Source organism: Pongo abelii, chromosome 2, assembly GCF_028885655.2.
Source record: "Pongo abelii isolate AG06213 chromosome 2, NHGRI_mPonAbe1-v2.0_pri, whole genome shotgun sequence".
Classification (NCBI taxonomy): domain Eukaryota; kingdom Metazoa; phylum Chordata; class Mammalia; order Primates; family Hominidae; genus Pongo; species Pongo abelii.
The window spans coordinates 160,171,324-160,191,060 of record NC_085928.1 but is presented as its reverse complement, the minus strand read 5'-3'; the positions used below and the strand labels follow the sequence as shown (position 1 = coordinate 160,191,060).

General features: G+C 37.2%; 1 protein-coding gene across 3 annotated transcripts in view; it reads right to left on the bottom strand.

Annotated features, from left to right (window-relative positions):
• The window catches only part of EIF2A (eukaryotic translation initiation factor 2A), a 38,173-nt gene that overhangs the window by 12,562 nt on the left and 5,874 nt on the right, over positions 1-19,737 (bottom strand). The window contains exons 1-9 of one of the 3 annotated variants that reach the window (XM_054550968.2): positions 19,236-19,305; positions 18,154-18,235; positions 13,187-13,261; positions 8,937-9,055; positions 7,982-8,081; positions 7,217-7,299; positions 3,858-3,931; positions 3,577-3,721; positions 3,328-3,444 (exon numbers count right to left, since the gene is read on the bottom strand). In XM_054550968.2, coding sequence (XP_054406943.2) covers positions 3,328-3,444; positions 3,577-3,721; positions 3,858-3,931; positions 7,217-7,299; positions 7,982-8,081; positions 8,937-9,055; positions 13,187-13,261; positions 18,154-18,221 — 781 coding nt within the window. In that variant the 5' untranslated portion in view covers positions 18,222-18,235; positions 19,236-19,305. Of the gene's footprint in view, positions 1-3,327; positions 3,445-3,576; positions 3,722-3,857; positions 3,932-7,216; positions 7,300-7,981; positions 8,082-8,936; positions 9,056-13,186; positions 13,262-18,153; positions 18,236-19,235; positions 19,306-19,737 lie in introns of those variants that run through there. The other 2 variants (XM_024244376.3, XM_054550969.2) reach the window with 2 other exon arrangements.

Here is a 19,737-nt window from a genome sequence, read left to right as displayed (position 1 = left end):
TATTTATAGAAATGGGATCTTACTTTGTGGCCCAGGCTGGAGTGCAGTGGCATGATCACAGCTTACTGCTGCCTCGACTTCCTGGGCTCAAGGGATCCTCCTGCCTTGGCATTCCAAAGTGCTAGGATTATAGGCATAAGCCAGTGTGCCCTATATTTTTTAAAATGCCACAAAAGACCAGGTGCGATGGCTCACGCCTATAATCCCAGGACTTTGGGAGGCCGAGGTGGGCAGATCACCTGAGGTCAAGAGTTTGAGACCAGCCTGGCCAACATGGTGAAACCCCCCATCTCTACTAAAACTAGAAAAATTAGTTGGGCACAGTGGCATGCACCTGTAATCCCAGCTCGGGAGGCTGAGGCAGGAGAAGTGCTTGAACCTGGGAGGCAGAGGTTGCAGTGAGCTAAGATCATGCCACTGCACTCCAGCCTCGGCAACAGAGCAAGACTCCATCTCAAAAAAAAAGCCACAAACACACGTCACTTTACACAAAGGCAACCCTCTGTTATATTTCTTGGATATCCTTTCAGAGTTTTTTTTTGTTTTTGAGATGGAGTTTCACTCTCGTTGCCCGGTCTGGAGTGCAGTGGCACGGTCTCGGCTCAATGCAACCTCTGCCTCCCAGGTTCAAACAATTCTCCTGCCTCAGCCTCCTGAGTAGCTGGGATTACAGGCATGAGCCACCATGCCGGGCTAATTTTGTATTTTTAGTAGAGATCGGGTTTCGCCATGTTGGTCAGGCTGGTTTTGAACTCCTAATGTCAGGTGATCCACCTGCCTCAGCCTCCCAAAGTGCTGGGACTGATTACAGGCATGAGCCACCGTGCCCAGCCTCTATCAGCAGTTTTTGATGATGCAGGCTTCCCCCTCACTATACTTCAACCATACTGTGTAGTTTCCTATTTTTATCTTCATCAGCCTACTAAGTGAAAATGTCTATCTTGTTTTCATTTCTATTTTTTAAATTATAAGTTAAGCATCTTTTAATATAAGTAATTTTATTTCTTTTTCTATGGGCTGATTTTTTTCTTCTTTTTTTTTTTTTTTTTAAAGAGATGGTCTCATTCTGTCACCAAGGCTGGAGTACAGCCGTGGGATCTTAGCTCACTGCAGCCTCAAATTTCTTGGCTCATACAATCCTCCCACCTCAGCCTCCTAGATAGTTGGGATTATATGCATGAGCCACCACACCGGCTCTGAGGACTAATTTTTACTATCCTATGCCTATTTTAGTTTTCTCCAATTATTGGGCTTTTACTTGGCTTACTTGATATATTAAGAAAATTTGCCCTTCCTCATACTCATCACTTGACTATTTAAAAAATATATTTTCCCCAACTTTTTGTTCATTTTGTTTAATTTATGGACTCTTTTCTTCTCTCATTGTAATAATCCATTATTCCTCTATGGTCAAATTCATTATTTTTTCCCCTTAGTACTTCTGTTTTGTTTAAAAAGTCTTTTTCTACTCTTAAGATTAGAAAAAAAATTCTCCCATATATTCTTCTAATTCCTCTGCAGTCTTATGTATAAGTTTTTGACCCAACCAGAATTTATTTTGTGAAGAAGATAATAACCTTTTGTTTCAAATGGCTAGCCAGTTATCCCAAACCATATATTAAATGATCAATATTTTCTCCTCCATTGATTCAAATGCTGACTTTATTATATATTAATGTCTACAAAAGTATGGATCTATTTCTGGACTCTGTTCTCTTCCACTGATTTATCAGTTTTACCAGTATATCCACATACCACAACCAAACTGTCTTAATTACAATTGGCTTACTTTTTTTTTTTTTTTTTTGTGACAGAGTCTCACCCTGTCAGCAGGCTGGAGTGCGGTGGCACGATCTTGGCTCATTGCAACCTCCCGCTCCTGGGTTCAAGCAATTCTCATGCCTCAGCCTCCTGAGTAGCTAGGATTACAGGCATGTGCCACCACACCCAACTAATTTTTGTATTTTTAGTAAAGACGGGGTTTCACCATGTTAGCCAGGATGGTCTTGATCTCCTGACCTCATGATCCGCCCGCCTCAACCTCCCAAAGTGCTGGGTACATTTTAATATCTGGTAGTGTCAGAACTCCAGATAACTTCCCCTGCCCTGCTCTTCTTTTACACAAGTTTCCAAAATATTCTTGTGTGTTCATTTTTCAACACCAACCTTACAGCCAGTTTATTTAGTTAAAAAAAAAATCAGTTAGCATTTAAATTTAGTTTTAGACTGACAGGAGAGAAATGACATCTTTATAAAAATAATTCTTCTTAGTAAAGGTCATAGTTTGTCTCTCTGAAGAGTTTTAAAGTTTTCTTCTCATTGGCCCTATATATTTGTTCTTATTATTTTTTGCTGTATATGGAATCTTTCATTTTTTTAAAGTAGCTGTTATAGTGTGACTTCATCTACATGAGCAGAGATGATTTTGCTTTCTTTCAAAACTGTATATATTTTACTTCTGCTGATTATAGTGACTAGGTATTTCAGAATGTTATTAAAATAAAGTGAAAAGGGGAGCCATCCTTGTTTTTTCTCTGACTTCAATGGAAATAGTTTTTTTAAAAGATAGATTACCCTACTTACACATGTTCAATTCAAAATGAGAAAATTAGGACGCTATCAGTATTTTAAAACTATTATTTTAAAGTTTTAGTTCATTAAAACAACAAGTGAAGTGGTAACATTCTTGGATATTATTATTCTGAGACAGGGTCTCGCTCTTTCACCCAGGCTGAAGTACAGTGACATTATCATAGCTCACTGCAGCCTTGAACTTCTGGGCTCAAGTGATCCTCCTGCCTCAGTCTCCTGAGGAGCTGGGACTACAGACATACGCCACCATGCCTGGCTAACTTTTTCTATTTTTTGTAGAGGTAGGGTCTCTCTATGTTGATCAGGCTGGTCTTGAACTCCTGGGCTCAAATGATCCTCCCATCTCAGCCTCCCAAAATGTGTTGGAATTACAAGCACGAGCCACCATGCCTGGCCTCTTGGATATTACTAACAATTCTAAAGACAGTATTAAACAATTTGCTGTCATAATTAGCTAAGTAAGTTCCAAAAGAGCTACTACAATGAAATTACCTCACTCAGGAAGTTCACTTCTAAAACGCTGGCGTAACTCAAATAACTAATTGTATTCTGCCAACATAAGGTATGTTTGAGGATGATTTTTAAGTTTCTTAATTAAGAAGAATTTTATCTTAAAGGTTATTAAGGTATATGAAGTCTATCTTTTGATCAAGAATTTAGATTATATCATCTTTATGGCATAGTATTTTTTACTATCATTGTTTCTAATCAAAGGAAGACTGCTGGAATACTCACGTAATTGCACTACAGCACTTTCTCCATTTGTTGCAATGTAGTGTAGAGTTTGTTCTCCATAGTAGGAAGCTCCTGTCTTGTCAACATCTGTGCTAGCTATTACCAACACAGCAGTAGCTATAACAGTAAAAACTTTAATTAGATTTAAAACACAAATTAAATGGGCATTGATTCTTCTGTTATACACATAGGAATACAGCCTAAATTAACAACTGATAAACAAAAGGAGGGATAAAATACTTAGCATACCTTTTTTATTCCACAGCATTGTAACTTTATCTGCCTTAAAGAAACTTTTATTAGCTAAAGCTGCATGAGGTCCAGCAAAGTTGGGGTACTGATATAATCTAACAAATGAAGGTGCACCTTTACTTCCTGGAACATAGACAGCCACCTAAGATACATAGACATAAATCATTACTTAATTTTTTGAAGAATAAAAACTGAGATGGACATGTTTTTACAATCACAAAAAAACTAGGAAAAGGTTTAAACACATAATATTACACATAAACAAAAACAGCAATTACCTTGTATGGTTGGGGTCCAGGTGATAATACAAAATCATTAATTTTTTGCAAATGCAATTTATTTGTAATGGTGTCTAAAAAAAAGAGTAAATCAGATTGATGAGAGAACCTAAAAGGAACAGGTTAAACTCTGAATACATTATAAAAGATCACTATAACTACACACTAATACTACTCACTATAGTCTCCTCCTGGTGAGACACAATAACACAGTGGAAAAAGCATGGGGTAGGAACAAGACAAATGTAGGCTTCAATTTCTACTCAGTCATTTACTTGCAGTGTGAGCTTAGGCAAGTAATGGGATTATACCACCCAACTCTCAGTAATTGGTTTTAAGAGAACAGTGCCAGGCACATGGTAGGTATTTGATAAATGTCAGTTATCCTCTCTTCAATCGCTGAAATAAAGTGGTCTTAGAGACTATTAGAAGGAAAAGATCAACCTTGGCCTGCTACTGCAGAATGTGGATACGGAAATTCTGTAACTTAATGTGATAAACAGATGCATGATAATGATGATCACAACCACAGTAACAACGGCTGATATTAAGAGCTTACTCTATTCCAGGCAGTCTGAACCATGCTATTATTAATAAAACTGCTACCCTAGTTAATTAGATCAAGAGCTAATATACTTTCTTTGTTCAATTTCAGAGATCAATGGCTTTTCAAAAGCAGCACACCAAACTGTCAAAGTGGTGATCCCTCTTCATTTGACATGCTCACAAAGAGGAGAATAAGACAAGAAAACAAGCTAACCCAGAAACAGTGAGGTGACAGTGCGCCTCAAACACAGGAAAATAAAATGCATAACTATACTGATTGGATGCTGCTCAAAATCAGCCTACATGCCATCTTTGGTATGTGTGAACAAAGTTACCAATTCCTATTCTAACTATGATATACTCAAAACTGTACAATCAGTAATGGGATGCTCTAAAGACAAAAATAACTGCAAACCCTTTTTAAAAAATTATTTTCAGTAATAGTGTTACTTTTTAGTATTAAGATTCTAAGAATACCCTGTGGACAATGTGGAAGAAACCAAATGAATACTTATGTGAATGTGATATTCTCAAATTATCATCCCTGGTATTCCAGAGTAACAAGATTCTTGGTGGTGACAATAAGATAGAAGAAGTTAAATAAAAACCTTGTAGTCTTTAATTGAAATAAAACTATACATTTAAAACTTTAATTTAAATAAAATTATGATTGTTACATCTTTTAAATAGAAAAAAAAGGGCCTAGAAACAATGATCAATGCAACAGCAAATAAGAATCCCTAGAACCTAAATACCATTTTTTTTGCTAGACTCAGCCAATTTTTCAAGAAACCCTATTTCCTTCTAATGTTTCCTTCAATGAGATCAAGAGCTAATACTTTTTCTTTGTTCAATTTCAGAGATCAATAGCTATTCAAAAGTAGCACACCAAAAAGGAGACAGGGTTTCCTGAAAAATTAGCCAGTTCTAGGTGTAATGGTTAGAAATGTACAATTGTCTTACCATATAGCAAAGAAGTCACTAAAGACTAGTTGGTCAAAGATGAGACAATTTGAGCATCAATAAGAAAAATAACTACAATGGACTGAAACACATACCTTTTAAATCCACAGCTCATTAAGAATGAGACTAAAAAGGCCAGGCGCGGTGGCTCACGCCTGTAATGCCAGCACTTTGGGAGGCTGAGGCAGGTGGATCACCTGAGGTCAGGAGCTCGAGACCAGACTGACCAACATGGCAAAACCCCATCTCTACTAAAAATACAAAATTGGCCGGGCATGGTGGCACAAGCCTGTAATCTCAGCTACTCAGGAGGCTGAGGCAGGAGAATCACTTGAACCTGAGAGGCGGAGGCTGCGGTAAGCCGAGATCGCACCATTGCACTCTAGCCCAGGCAACAACAGTGAAACTCCATCTCGGAAAAAAAAAAAAAGAATGGAACTAAAAAACAGCCTGGGCAACATAATGAGATCCTGTCTCTACAAATAATCAAAAATTAGCCGGGCATGGTGGTGCAAGCCTGTAGTCCCAGCTACTTGGGAGGCTGAGTCAGAATTGCTTGAGCCCAGGAAGTCGAGGTTGCAGCGAGCCATGATTGCACTGAGCCATGATTGCACTCAGCTTGGACAAAAGAATGAGGCCCACTCTTGAAAAACAAGAATGGGGAAAAAGCTAATTGGTTACAATGAAGGTTGCTAGAGATAGAATACATTATATTAAAACTGATAAAAGCAAGAATATTTATCCCGCCTTTTCTATATAAATGCAGCACTAGGTAACCAAATAATAGAAGGGGAAATTTTTCTTTATAGAAGCAGTACAGCTGAAAAATAAGTGAGGGAGAAAAAACCAGAGTATCAACAATTTGCAACCACTGATGAAATAATGCATCCAGGCATGAAACATTAATGTCAGCTAAGCCTACAAAATTAAAGACAACCAGACATTATGTGCTTCTTGATAAAAGAAGTGAACACCACCTTATAATGTAGTCTTACCCTTACTTACCTAAAAAAGAACCTGAAGCTGACCAACTCTAGAGCCAACTTGCAATTTATAGGGGACAGATGAACATGTTAAATTATACCATGGGATACAAAAGCAAAATTCAAACTATGGGAAAACATGAAAGACAAATAACCTTGTTTCTTAAACAATAAATTATGAAGAATAAAATAAAAGATGGAGTGGGAACTTATAGGACCAAAAGAAACATAAAAGATATATCAATCAACCACAATGTGCAGTACCTTATTTGGATCCTGAGTTTTAAAAAAAATTGTAACATTTGCAATTAGTAGAAATTTGAACACATATTTAATAATTTGTGATAATGGTGTTGTGGCTAAGTTTAAAAAATGAAAGGCCCCAATCTTCAGAAATCTACCCTGAAATATTTACAATTACATATTTAACAAGTATATAAAAGTATACCATATCTGGGATTTGCTTTCACTTAGTAAGAGAGATGGTAGCTGGAGAGATGTATGGATGAGATAAGATTGGCCACAAGCTGATGGTTACTAGAACTAGTGTCTGAAGTTTAAAATTCTACACGATAAAATATCTAAAAAATTTGTGTCACAGAATTTCAATAGCAATTAAATTCAGGAAGATATTCAAATGTCTTAATAGCAATTACCAGATAATAAAAAGTTACTGTAAAAGAAAACCTTTGTGTTACAGATTTTCACTGAATTCAGACTTATAAAGAATTATGCAAATGAATGTAACAGTAATTATTGATTAATAAATTAACAGTATTTAGGAAAACCCTATGATGTCATAAAAGTTAATGAAAACTGTGTACGATTACAGTAAGTAATAAAATTATGTCATAAATCTTTCCATACTAAAATTGTTGTTTTCAAAGAAGTGAACTTCATTGTTAACATTGCGGGCACAGAGAGTTTCATCTTCTGACCAGGATGGACACCTATGTCAATAAAAAAAAAAAAAGTATAAAAAATATTCAGACGGACTGTAACATCACATTAACATGTTAAAGTAATTTATGATATTGGTTACCATTTAAGGAAAAACACTTATAAACACTTATAAATATGATATTAAGTCAGTTACTAATAGTTTTAGTCAATATATGTTAATAGAAAAGGCCAGGTGTGGTGGCTCACACCTGCAATCCCAGCACTTTGGGAGGCCGAGGCAGATGGATCACCTGAGGTCAGGAGTTCAAGACCAGCCTGGCCAACATGGTGAAACCCCATCTCTACTAAAAATACAAAAATTAGCCAGGCAAGGTGGCACGTGCCTGTAGTCCCAGCTACTTGGGAGGCTGAGGCAGGTGAAATTGCTTGAACCTAGGAGGCGGAGGTTGCTGTGAGCCAAAATCAGGCCACTGCACTCCAGCCTGGGCGACAGAGTGAGACTCCGTCTCAAACAAACAAAAAAAAGAAACATTGTTCCTTTCCACTTAATACTAAAGGAAAGAAAGATCAAGTTTTTGCTCTATTACATTCCTACATACAAAATCCTTAAAAATGTAGATTTTTGTCTGATAAGTTATTTTTTAAATCAATATCAGGAAAACAAATATTATACAGTGATGACATTAAAAATACCATGTAAAAAATTAGTATTTTAAACCATTTATTTACCAATTTTGCATTTTTTTCTGGATGAAAGATTTCAAACATGTCCCAGTTTTCACATCATAAAGTTGTAGGTTGGGAATCCCAGCTGTGCCATCTTTAGAAGCTGCAATAAAAATTCTTTTTTTCACTAATTGCCTTGTAACATTTGTAAAAGGATTATTTTTCTTATTTATTAAGTTTGACATGGATTACTATCAAATGGGTTAAATCATGAAAGCTTGCCTCTGTGTTACCAAAATAAATAAATAAATAAATAAAAGGTTACATAACCCACTCATGATTCTCAACTGATTCTCAGTATCTCTTTCATTTACTTGGAAAAATAAGATTCATTAGAGTTCATACCTCTTGAAAGAACAAAAACTCTGAAGGTCTGTAAGCCAATAATGACCTATTATCATTTACTTATTCAACAATATCAACATTATTAGAAAATGTTTCTTAAAATAAGCCCCTATAACTATTTTATTACATGAAACACAGCTATATAAAATGTTCATATAATGTATTATCATTAGGTATCTCTTTAAATATATTGGAAAATGGCACAACATTTTCTAATCTGTTATCCCATACACATCCCTTAGATGTTTTGTCTACTGTACTTCCTTTCACATAATAATTATTTAAAAGTATTGATTTTAAAAGTCATTGTTATTCTTAATCTTCAGAAATCTCTATCCAGCAGTTATTTACTTCCTGAATTTTCCCTTGAGCTTTTTCTTTTCCTTTAGCTCATAATGGCTCTTTACAAACTTACCATATACCTTGAAATTACTTTCAATACATTGTTTATTTGGAGAGTACAAGATTCACTGTTGATCATAAATATTCACAAACACTATTTACTATCAGAAAGACTAATTACTTTTGTATGAGGTTATGAACTTTATAACTTTTCCCCCCACTAAACATAATTGATCCTGTCAGAGTATTTTTACACTGAGAAAATACTTACTAGTATAAGGCTGCCACGTTGCCAGGATAGTATTTTTGGGTGAGAATTCAAGGCAAACTGCCTTTGGGAGGTCGAAGGAGTGCAGTAGTCCCTTGTTAGTGACACTGATAATATTTACTCTGGTTTCAAAAGAAATTATTTCAGCAATGAAATACTGTTTTATAGTAGTCAACACTAACCAAAACATTCATACCTCTTTTCAAATACAGATCACTCCAAAATGTTCACTTTTCCTTTTTTTTTTTTTTGAGACAGAGTCTCGCTGTCTCCCAGGCTGGAGTGCAGTGGCGCGATCTCGGCTCACTGCAAGCCCCACCTCCCGGGTTCATGCCATTCTCCTGCCTCAGCCTCCCAAGTAGCTGGGACTACAGGCGACCGCCACCACGCCCGGCTAATTTTTTGTATTTTTAGTAGAGATGGGGTTTCACCGTGTTAGTGAGGATGGTCTTGATCTCCTGACCTCGTGATCCGCCCGCCTCGGCCTCCCAAAGTGCTGCGATTACAGGCGTGAGCCACCATGCCCAGCCCAAAATGTTCATTTTTCATAAAAATCAACTTTAAGTTGGTTCTAGAAAATATGCAGGAAATACCTTAACTTCAAAAAAAAAAAAATGGCCAGGTGCAGTGGCTCACACCTGTAATCCCAGCACTTTGGGAGGTCGAGGTGGGTGGATCACCTGAGATCAGGAGTTCGAGACCAGCCTGGCCAACATGGAGAACCTCTGTCTCTACTAACACTACAAAAATTAGCCGGGCACGGCAGTGGGCACCTGTAATCCCAGCTACTCGGGAGGCAGAGGCTGCAGTCGGCTGAGATCGTGCCACTGCACTCCAGCCTGGGTGACAGAGTGAGACTCCGTCTCAAAAAAAAAAAAAAAAAAAAAAAATGTATATTTTACCAAAAGGCTCCTATATAAGGCTAGTGCTGGGAAATGATATCAAATAGAAGACACATGGATGATTCCACCTTCAGATGAAAAGGAAAAAAACACCTTTAAGTGAACACAAAACTAATCTATAGAGAAGCTGAGGTCTATCAAACCAAAGGAAAGGCAGAGGTGCTAGAGAAAATGGCAAAAGTATACTTTTGTTTTATTTTTTATTTGAGATGGAGTCTCACTCTGTCACCCAGGCTGGAGTGCAGTGGCACAGTCTTGGCTCACAGCAACCTCCACCTCCTGGGTTTAAGTGATTCTGCTGCCTAAGCCTCCCGAGTAGCTGGGACTACAGGCGCATGTCACCACGCCTGGCTAATTTTTGTATTTTTGGTAGAGATGGGGTTTCACCATGTTGGCCAGGCTGGTCTTGAACTCCTGACCTCAGATGATCCACCCACCTTGGCCTTCCAAAGTGCTGGGATTACAGGTATGAGCCACCGTGTCTGGCCCGCAAAAGTATACTTTTAAATTTGAATAAATGGGCCAGGTGCAGTGGCTCATGCCTGTAATCCCAGCACGTTGGGAGGCTGAGGTGGGAGGACTGCTTGAGCCCAGGAGTTCAAAACCAGCCCGGGCAACATAGCAAGATCCCATCTCAATTAAAAAAAATTTTTTTTTAAATAAATAGAAGCTATAGCAGCTAAGGAAATCAGTAAGGAGACATTTGATGTCTACTACAATCTCAAGAGCAATCTCTAAAAGATATGATTCTAAGAATTATTATGGTACAATGACAAAAATGACAATAATTGTATGATAAAAGCAGTTCCATTTTGGGATTTTTTCTATGTATCTAACCACTTTATGTACATTTTCTCATTTAATCCTTACAACAATCTTACAAATGTCATCATTTCTGTTTTACAAGTGCTTAAATTTAGGCTTAGAAAAATAAAATGATTTGACAATTTGCTCAAGATCATACAATTGATAAATGCCACAACCAAGCTTTGAAATCAGTTTGGCCTGACTCACTTTTATGTACTAAACACTCTGGGGTGTTTAAAAAAAAAAAAGACTCTCCATCTTATTCCAGAAGTTGCTATAAGTAACTTTGTTCTACTAAGGTTTGAGGAAGATAACTGAGGTTAAGATAAGCAGTCACTGAAAAGAATGAAAAATTACCACATAGTATTTAAACACACATACACCTACATGGAGATCTTTACAACCTGCTGCAAATAACCTATTTTAGAATTACAAGATGCTTTCTTGTTTTCTTCTTGTTGCTATTGTTAACCTTTATTTTTTTCTTTGCTTTGCAACCAGAGCCTACTCAGAATTGATGGTCTTTAAGAGTTATTCTTAGTTTAATGAAGGATGTTTATTTTAATTAAGAAAAAACATATTTAAGGAAGAATCAGTAACGGTTTCTGACTTAGTTAACCGGAAACTGAACAAAGACCACAATCAATACATGAAATCTAGTTCTCTTGCCCCAGAACAATAAGTACCATTGTGGTCACAGCACTTTAATGAAATAAATGCTAGAACTTAATATAGAAGATATCTATTAAAATCATGGACATGACATATGGGGACATACTAAAAAGATTCCGAGTTGAATCCCATAGAAGGTTAAGTGTGGATATGAGTGAACCATTAACAATAACTGCCAAGGTAAAAACAGACTTATTCAACAAACTCTAAGCTAGAAGAACAAGGAATACTTCAAAAACAAACAAAAAAAGACAATGAAAAGAAGTATAGTATAGCCCATTAGTTAGTAAATTTCTATTGACTCATTACTGAAATAATACAAACTAAAATATGGATTAAAAAATAAAATTTAAGTACCCACAATAGGTTACACAAAAAAGAGTAAGAAATTTTGAGATCACATCCTATTTTTTGAGGCTGAGATTAAAACTGTTAACATTGTAGATAAGACTCATTATAATTATATTATTAATGATTTGAGAGTAGTAGATTCAGGCTGGGTGAGGTGGCTCATGCCTGTAATCCTAGCACTTTGGGAGGCTGAATGAAGCAGGTGGATCACTTGAGGTCACAAGTTAGAGACCAGCCTGACCAACATGGTGAAACACCACCTCTATTAAAAATACAAAAATTAGCCAGACGTGGTGTTGTCCGCCTGTAGTCTCAGCTACTGGGGAGGCTGAGGCAGGAGAATCGCTTGAACCTGGGAGGCGGAGGTTGCTGTGAGCTGAGATCATGCCACCGCACCACTCCAGCCTGGGTGACAGAGTGAGACCCTGTCTCAAAAAAAAAAAAAAAAAAAACGGCTGGGCATAGTGGCTAACACCTATAATCACAACACTTTGGGAGGCCAAGGCAGGAGGACTGCTTGGGGCCAGGAGTTTGAACCTAACCTGATCAACATAACAAGACCCTGTCTCTATTAAAATTGAAAAAAAAAAAAAAAAGAAAAAAGAAAAAGAACAAAAGACCAATTTTTTTAAATTATAAAAGCTAATTCTGCCAGCTACTTATAGTCATAAAAGGTGAATCAACTAATTCAACATGTTCTCTTTAGTAGTCAATTTTTAAAAAGCAAGTATTAATCCAATCTCACCGGGGAGTTGAAAGACTTCTGAATACATTACCATTGTAAAGAACAACGTTTAAAATTTACTTTTCAAACTAATGCATGCATTTTCTCCCTTTTGAAAAACCTAACAGTATTATATGTGGTTTAAAACAATGTAAATAACTTTAAGCCGAGCAACAAATATTTGGGCATTTGCATGGTCTATGAAATAAAATGTTGTAGTAACTCTTGAAAAATTAAAAAGGACTGGTTTTCTTAATAAAATATAAGCATTTAATCAACATAATTTTTTGTGCACAACCAATTTTGTAAACTGGTATTTTATGTAACATATATTATACTAAACGTTCTTTTGAATAACATACACTTTTATATACATAAGACTAATAATAATAACTGCAAGCAGTTGTTAGTAATTTAACAGCAAAGATAAAAAAGTATCTACATCTAGGATTAAATGAGTAAAGAGAATTATTTTCGCAGTGTTAGTGCAGATTTAAGAAACTCCAACCAATAACTTAGAGCACTATTTAAAACAACTCAACTTCTTTAGCATTAAATTATATTTTTCATACATTAATTTTTAATTCTAAGTAACTAGATAACTCAAACAAGTCATGGCATATACATAGAAATGAACAACTTTGAAGGTATTCTGTGTAACGAGAGGTAATATCTCACTACATCATGACATTAAAAGATGGATTTTATTAATGACACTCAAATATCTGTTATTCAAATAATGCCAGTTGTGTTTATATTCATGATACACAAAATATGTTATGTAAATGAACACTAACTTTTCTCCATTGCCCCAGGCAAACAAGGTCCCATCCTTACTAAAGGTATAGACTTTGCAATTCTTCCCAGATTCTCTGAAAATGACAAAAAAAAGGTTTAAATGAATAAGCATTAATACTTTTCAAAAAAATCTGATTATAAAATCAACCATTTCACTATCAATTTAATAACTAAGAACTTGCACAAATTTCAGAAAATTCCAAAATGCTTTCATCTGCCAAAATACTTTAAAATGCAATGCTATCACTGTAAAGTAAGCTGGAAAATGATTTCATACTAACAGATGGATTTTAAGAGAAAAATAGAGCCCTTTTGGGTGAATAAGTTTGTGTGGTAGGCCTTCCATCAATTTCTCATGTGTAGAGATAGAAAGTATAACAAAAATAAGAGACTCCTCACTTAACTACTTGGGAATAGTCTATCAAGTAATCAAAACTCTAAGTACTGTATCTCCGAACTGAAGATGTTTACTATGAATACATCACCCAGTGATAATGAATACCCAAATAGAAACTTGTATCTGTGCACATGTAGATGTACATTAGTGTAGTCACAACATGAGATGAGAACTTCCTGGCTAAAAAATAATTTGAATTGCTAAATAACAACAAAAGCATTGAGAACTGACTGATACATCCCTTATACTATCTTTGCATTAATTCATCTGCACAAATGAAGATGACATTTGTGCTTCTGCAATCACACAATAATGACGGCTTACACTCAGTTTATAGATAATAAAACATTTTTAAAATCTCTTTCTCATGGTGCAATGGCTCACGCCTGTAATCCCAGCAGTCTGGGAGGCCGAGGCAGGCAGATCACCTGAGGTCAGGAGTTCGAGACCAGCTGGGCAACATGGCGAAACCCTGTCTCTAATAAAAATACAAAAATTAGCCAGGTGTGGTGGTGGGCGCCTGTAGTCCCAGCTACTCAGGACGCTGAGGCAGGAGAATTGCTTCAATCCAGAAGGCAGAGGTTGCAGTAAGCCCTTACGCCACTGTCCAGCCTGAGCGAAAGAGTGAGACTCCACCACACAAAAAAATAAAAATAAAAAAAATCTTTCCCACATAAACAGCTATGATCAAGATGTTCCCCATCCTATACTACCCTACACTTACAACTCATTTCTGAACCTTACGGCAGAATTTTAAAATTATCTTCATTAAATTCCACCCAGGTTTTGGCCTATCATTCTAGCCTACTGAGGCCTACTTAAATCTTGATTTTCTCTTTTAAAACATTAGTTAGTCCTTACATTACATACAAAAGTATGTAATGTATAAATTATAAAGCTGTTACTATGCTATCATCTAAATTATTTACAAGACTGTTCAGTGAGCTCTGAACAAGATCCTGTGGCTCACCAACAGTCCTTCCCTCAAATTAAAACTAACTCATTAATCAGCTGACTTTACTGATCTTAACCAATGACAATTCTGTCATCATCATGCAACCCAAAGACTTTCTCATTTCTCAGATATTTTGCCAAAATTATGTTTACAGTTCTGTTATTCTAATGTGTATTCTATTATTCTGTCTGGAAATTCTACCCAGAAAGGAAACGAGATAAGCTTGAAACAATTTGTTCTTAGGAAGCTCATTTTGACTTAATAAACACTCCCTTATCTCAATGATTATAAACTGTCCTTTTAGTAGCTCATTCTAGAGCCATGTTTCAGACTGAAGACAAGCTTACTAAACTACAGAATCCAGAATTCAATTATTTTCTTGGTCTTGGCAATTGGGAAATTTTGTCTCTTTCCTTCTGGTGTAATTTTTTGAATGAAAAATTTCAAACATACACAAAAAATAGAGAAAAAGTATGATAATCCACCTATGCACTCATCATCAAGCTTAAGTAACTATTAACTCAGAGCCAATTTTGTTTATCTATTCCCCACTTTTATCTTTCATGCCACAACATTCCAACGCAAAAACTAGATGTCATCATCATATTATTCTATACTTGATTATGCATCTCTAACCAGTGAGTATATTTTTTTAAAAACATAATCACCACCATGCCACTTCATCTCACAAAATTAACTTCTTAATATCATTTAATACCCAATACTTGGATTTAATACTGGGTTTTTTAAAAGCTCCCTAGGTCATTCTATCGTGCAACCACATTTGAGAACTACTCATGTAAAAGACCGACTAAATTCTGAGTCTGAAGTTTTTTTAACTTTCGTAGAAGATATGTACAGTACAGTTCCTACTGTATAATAACTCACCAGGAGACACATAACTATCTCTCTGTTCTACTCTTAGTGATACTGAGATTGTACTGGATTCAGTCATGTGCCTCCTTGTATCTACCTAACTCTTCCTGCTGCCACGCCTCAACTATTCAATGAAGAGACCTCATCTCCTAACGCCACTGGTTGTCTTGGAGTCTGCAGAGTTAAGGGCCATACTTCCACATGGCTTCCACCATGCACTGCAGCAGCACACAGAGGAGCTCTGGCACTCAGATTCAACCCAAACAGGCTAAGAGGCTGCAGTAAACTTCTTACCCCGTCTCCACACAACAAACTGTTCTGAAGTACAAATGTTCCATACAGCCTTTCTGGAGACATTTTGCACACATGACCAAGCAAGTTGGCTATATTTTGTGGATTTGTGGTCAGCTCAGTATATCCCATCATATTTGCTTTAACTCCTTCCCTGTCTCATTTCCCTTTCTCCCCTACTCCTGCAGCCCTGGGAATGCATACCCTAATGAAGTGTAGCACATAACTTTGCCATAGTTTTTGTTGTTTTTTAAATAGATATGGGGTTTTGCCATACTGCCCAGGCTCATCTTGAACTCCTGGGCTCAAGTGATCCACCCACCTTGGCCTCCCAAAGTGCTGGGATTACACGCATGAGCCACCACGCCCAGCCAGACCGGGTTTTCTAGAGTAGTGCTTCTCAAACATTAATGTGCATACAGGGCCGGGTGTGGTGGCTCACGCCTGTAATCCCAGCACTTTGGGAGGCCAAGGAGGGTGGATCACCTAAGGTCAGAAGTTCGAGACCAGCCTGGCCAACACGGTGAAACCACGTCTCTACTAAAAATAAAAACATTAGCCAGGTGTGGTAGCAGGCGCCTATAATCCCAGCTACTTGGGAGGCTGAGGCAGGAGAATCGCTTGAACCCAGGAAGCAGAGGTTGCAGTGAGCCAAGATTGTACCATTGCACTCCAGCTTGGGCAACAAGAGTGAAACTCCATAAAAAAAAAATAAATAAATAAATAAGTAAATAAATAATGTGCATACAGGCCAGGCATGGTGGCTGAGGCCTGTAATCCCAGCACTTTGGGAGGCCAAGGCGGTTGGATCTCTTGAGCCCAGGAGTTGGAGAGCAGCCTGGGCAACATAGTGAGACCCCCATCTCTACAAAACATACAAAAATTAGCCAGGCATGGTGGCATGTGCCTATAGTCCCAGCTACTTGGGATACTGAGGCAGGAGTATTGTTTGAGCCTGGGAGGTTGAGGCTGCAGTGGGCCATGATTACACCACTCCATTCTAGCCTGGGCGGCAGAGCAAGACTCTGGAAAAAAAAAAAAAAAGTGCATATAAATCATCTGAAGATCTAGCTAAAATACAGATTCTGATTCAGTAAGTTGGGTAGGGCCTGAGATGCATTTCTGTACTGGCTCAAGAGTGATGCCAATATAGTTGGTCTTGGTTGGGCCCATGCTTCCTGTAGCAAGGTTCTAGAGAACTGGGCCTAATAAAAATTGGTCAGTAGAGTCAGATGACAACAGCCTGATTATAAAGTTCCCCATTAACAGTCATCAAACAGTTCAGCTAAAGGTTTCAGCATCTTTTGAGGATCATGTGCATAGATCAGTGGTTCTTAAAGGGGGGTCCCCAGATTTGCAGCATCAGTATCACTGGGGAATTTGTTAAAAACGCAAATTATTGGGCCCTACCACCAATCTAATGAATCTGAACATTTGGAAAGAGAGCTGCAATCTGGATTTTAACGAGCTTTTCAGACGATTCTGATGCTTGGTAAAGTTTGAGAACCACTGGCCTAGATACATTTCTTGAGGATTACAAAATGGTAATTGTCTGATCCAGCATCCATTCTCCATTTATTAACTGGAATTCGTCTATAAAATTCTTTTTCTCATCAACCACTTGGTTACTCTGAGAAACAGTTTGTATAAGAAAGGCGAGATAAATGCTTGACTCCTTCCCTTTATTTATCAATTTTCAAAGTAATGAGTGAGGACTCCATCAACCACCAATGCTGACCAGTAAGGTTTAAATGGAGGGGGGATTTTTCGGGGGAGCATTTATATATTTGACATGCTTTATCTTTCTATTCATAATTCTTAATGTTCCCATCTTAGGTTGGTGTGAATCTCTTCAAGTTGCTTCCTACGACCCTTTAACAAAATCTCATTAGTCTTTTACAGCTTTGCTTTCTGGCACAAAAGTCGCTACCTCAACTTGTACATTTTCTGTCCCAGACCTAGAGTTGACCACTTCTCCAAGGAAGTGGTTCCTTTTAGTGAAGAACTGTATTTAAAGATCACAATCTGTGAGGATGGGGTATTCACTGCTACTGTGTTATTGCTGCTTCCAGGCCTTTTCATTGGCCAGAACTAGGAAATGCAAATGTTTTATGAAAAGAAATCATGAGTTCATACTGATATAGGCAAGTCTATCTTTTCACCCTAATGCTGAAAAATCTTGGTGCCTAACAACATTAATACAATTAATTTACTCTATCCTATAGTAGACTCAAATGACAATATCAACTTTCAGTTAAAAAGAAAACTATTAGGCCGGGTGTGGTGGCTCACACCTGTAATCCCAGCACTTTGAGAGGATGAGGCAGGTGGATCACCTGAGGTCAGGAGTTCAAGACTAGCCTGGCCAACACGGTGAAACTCTGTCACTACCACAAATACAAAAAAATTAGCCAGGCATGGTGGCAGGCACCTGTAATCCCACCTACTTGGAAAGCTGAGGCAGAAGAATCACTTGAACCTGGGAGGCAGAGGTTGCATTAAGCCGAGATTGCATCACTGCACTCTAGCCTGGGGAACAAGGGCAAAACTCAGTCTCAAAAAAAAGAATTTTGCAGGTCTTCATATGGTTATGCCACCAACCTGATATAAAGCTAGAATCACTTATTTTAGTTTCCCTTTTTTTTTTTTTTCTTGAGACGGAGTCTCATCTTTTTGCCCAGGCTGGAGTGCAGTGGCATGATTTTGGCTCACTGCAACCTCCACCTCCGGGTTTCAAGTGATTCTTCTGCATCAGCCTCCCAAGTAGAGTAGCTGGGATTACAGGCGCCTGCCACCACACCCGGCTAATTTTTGTATTTTTAGCCAAGATGGGGTTTCGCCATGTTGGCCAGGCTGGTCTTGAACTCCTGACCTCAGGTGATCTGGCCTACCTCAGCCTCCCAAAGTGCTGGGATTACAGGCGTGAGCCACTGGGCCCAGCCTTTAATTCAAATTTTAAATTTAAAACAATTATATGGTCCAAAGTCAAAACTATACCAAAGCTCTTTCACAGATGTGTCCCCTGCATCCTGTAACTCTCTCCCCCTATAGATAAGCATTTTTAACTAGTTTTTGGTTTACTTGTCCATTGTTTCTTTGGGGAAAAAAAAATTAATCTAGCTAGCTATATACTATGTGCATATATATGTCCTCCCTTTTTAATATCTTTTTCATTATGATTTCACTAAGATTACTGGCCGTGATTTGGCTATCAAATTTGCAAGTTTTTCTCATTCCTTAAGATAAAACTCTTGTAAAATAAAGGCTTGTATTCAATCACACTAGTGTCTACACTTTTTCTTAGCATTGTTCCCCCTACCTTATAAATAGTCTTAAGTTACTATTTTCAGATCTGAAGATCATTTTCCTTGATAGAGAATATGTATTCTTTTCATCTTCGGTTAATATTATACAATAAAAATGAATTCATCTGTTCTTTTCCTTTCTTGTTCAAAATACACCACCAACAAAACCATTTTAGATTGTACTGTATGTTCCCTATAACATTACTTAACAAAATAAATCATACCTTGGAAACACTGTGCTTTCTGTAAAATGTGGTGGTCCATTCACCATGTACAGTCCTTCTGATCCTCGGACTAAAGAAGTAAAATAAAAAGAACCACAATTACTTTGTTAATAAAGACTCCGTTAACACAAATGTCTTTTTTAAAAAAACAGCTTTAGTCAAAATATTAATGAAATCATTAAATACTTCATTGAACTATAGAATATTAGCAAGAAAAGGGCGTATTTTCTTACTCTGTTACATAAAATCATATAATTGCTGAGAAATATATAACTTTTTAAATAAAAACTCAAAACTTTGTCACCACTGAAAGAAAGGCAGCTGTCTTGTGGTAAAGAGGACATGAGTTCACAGCCTGACCTAAGTTTACAACTGCCTGTGGAACCTTGGATACGTTACCACCTCTGAATCTGTGACCTAATCTGTAAAATGGAAATATTAGAACACAGGATAGCTGTATGCTTTATATAAAGTAATTTAAAAAAGTACATGTTTAAAGTTT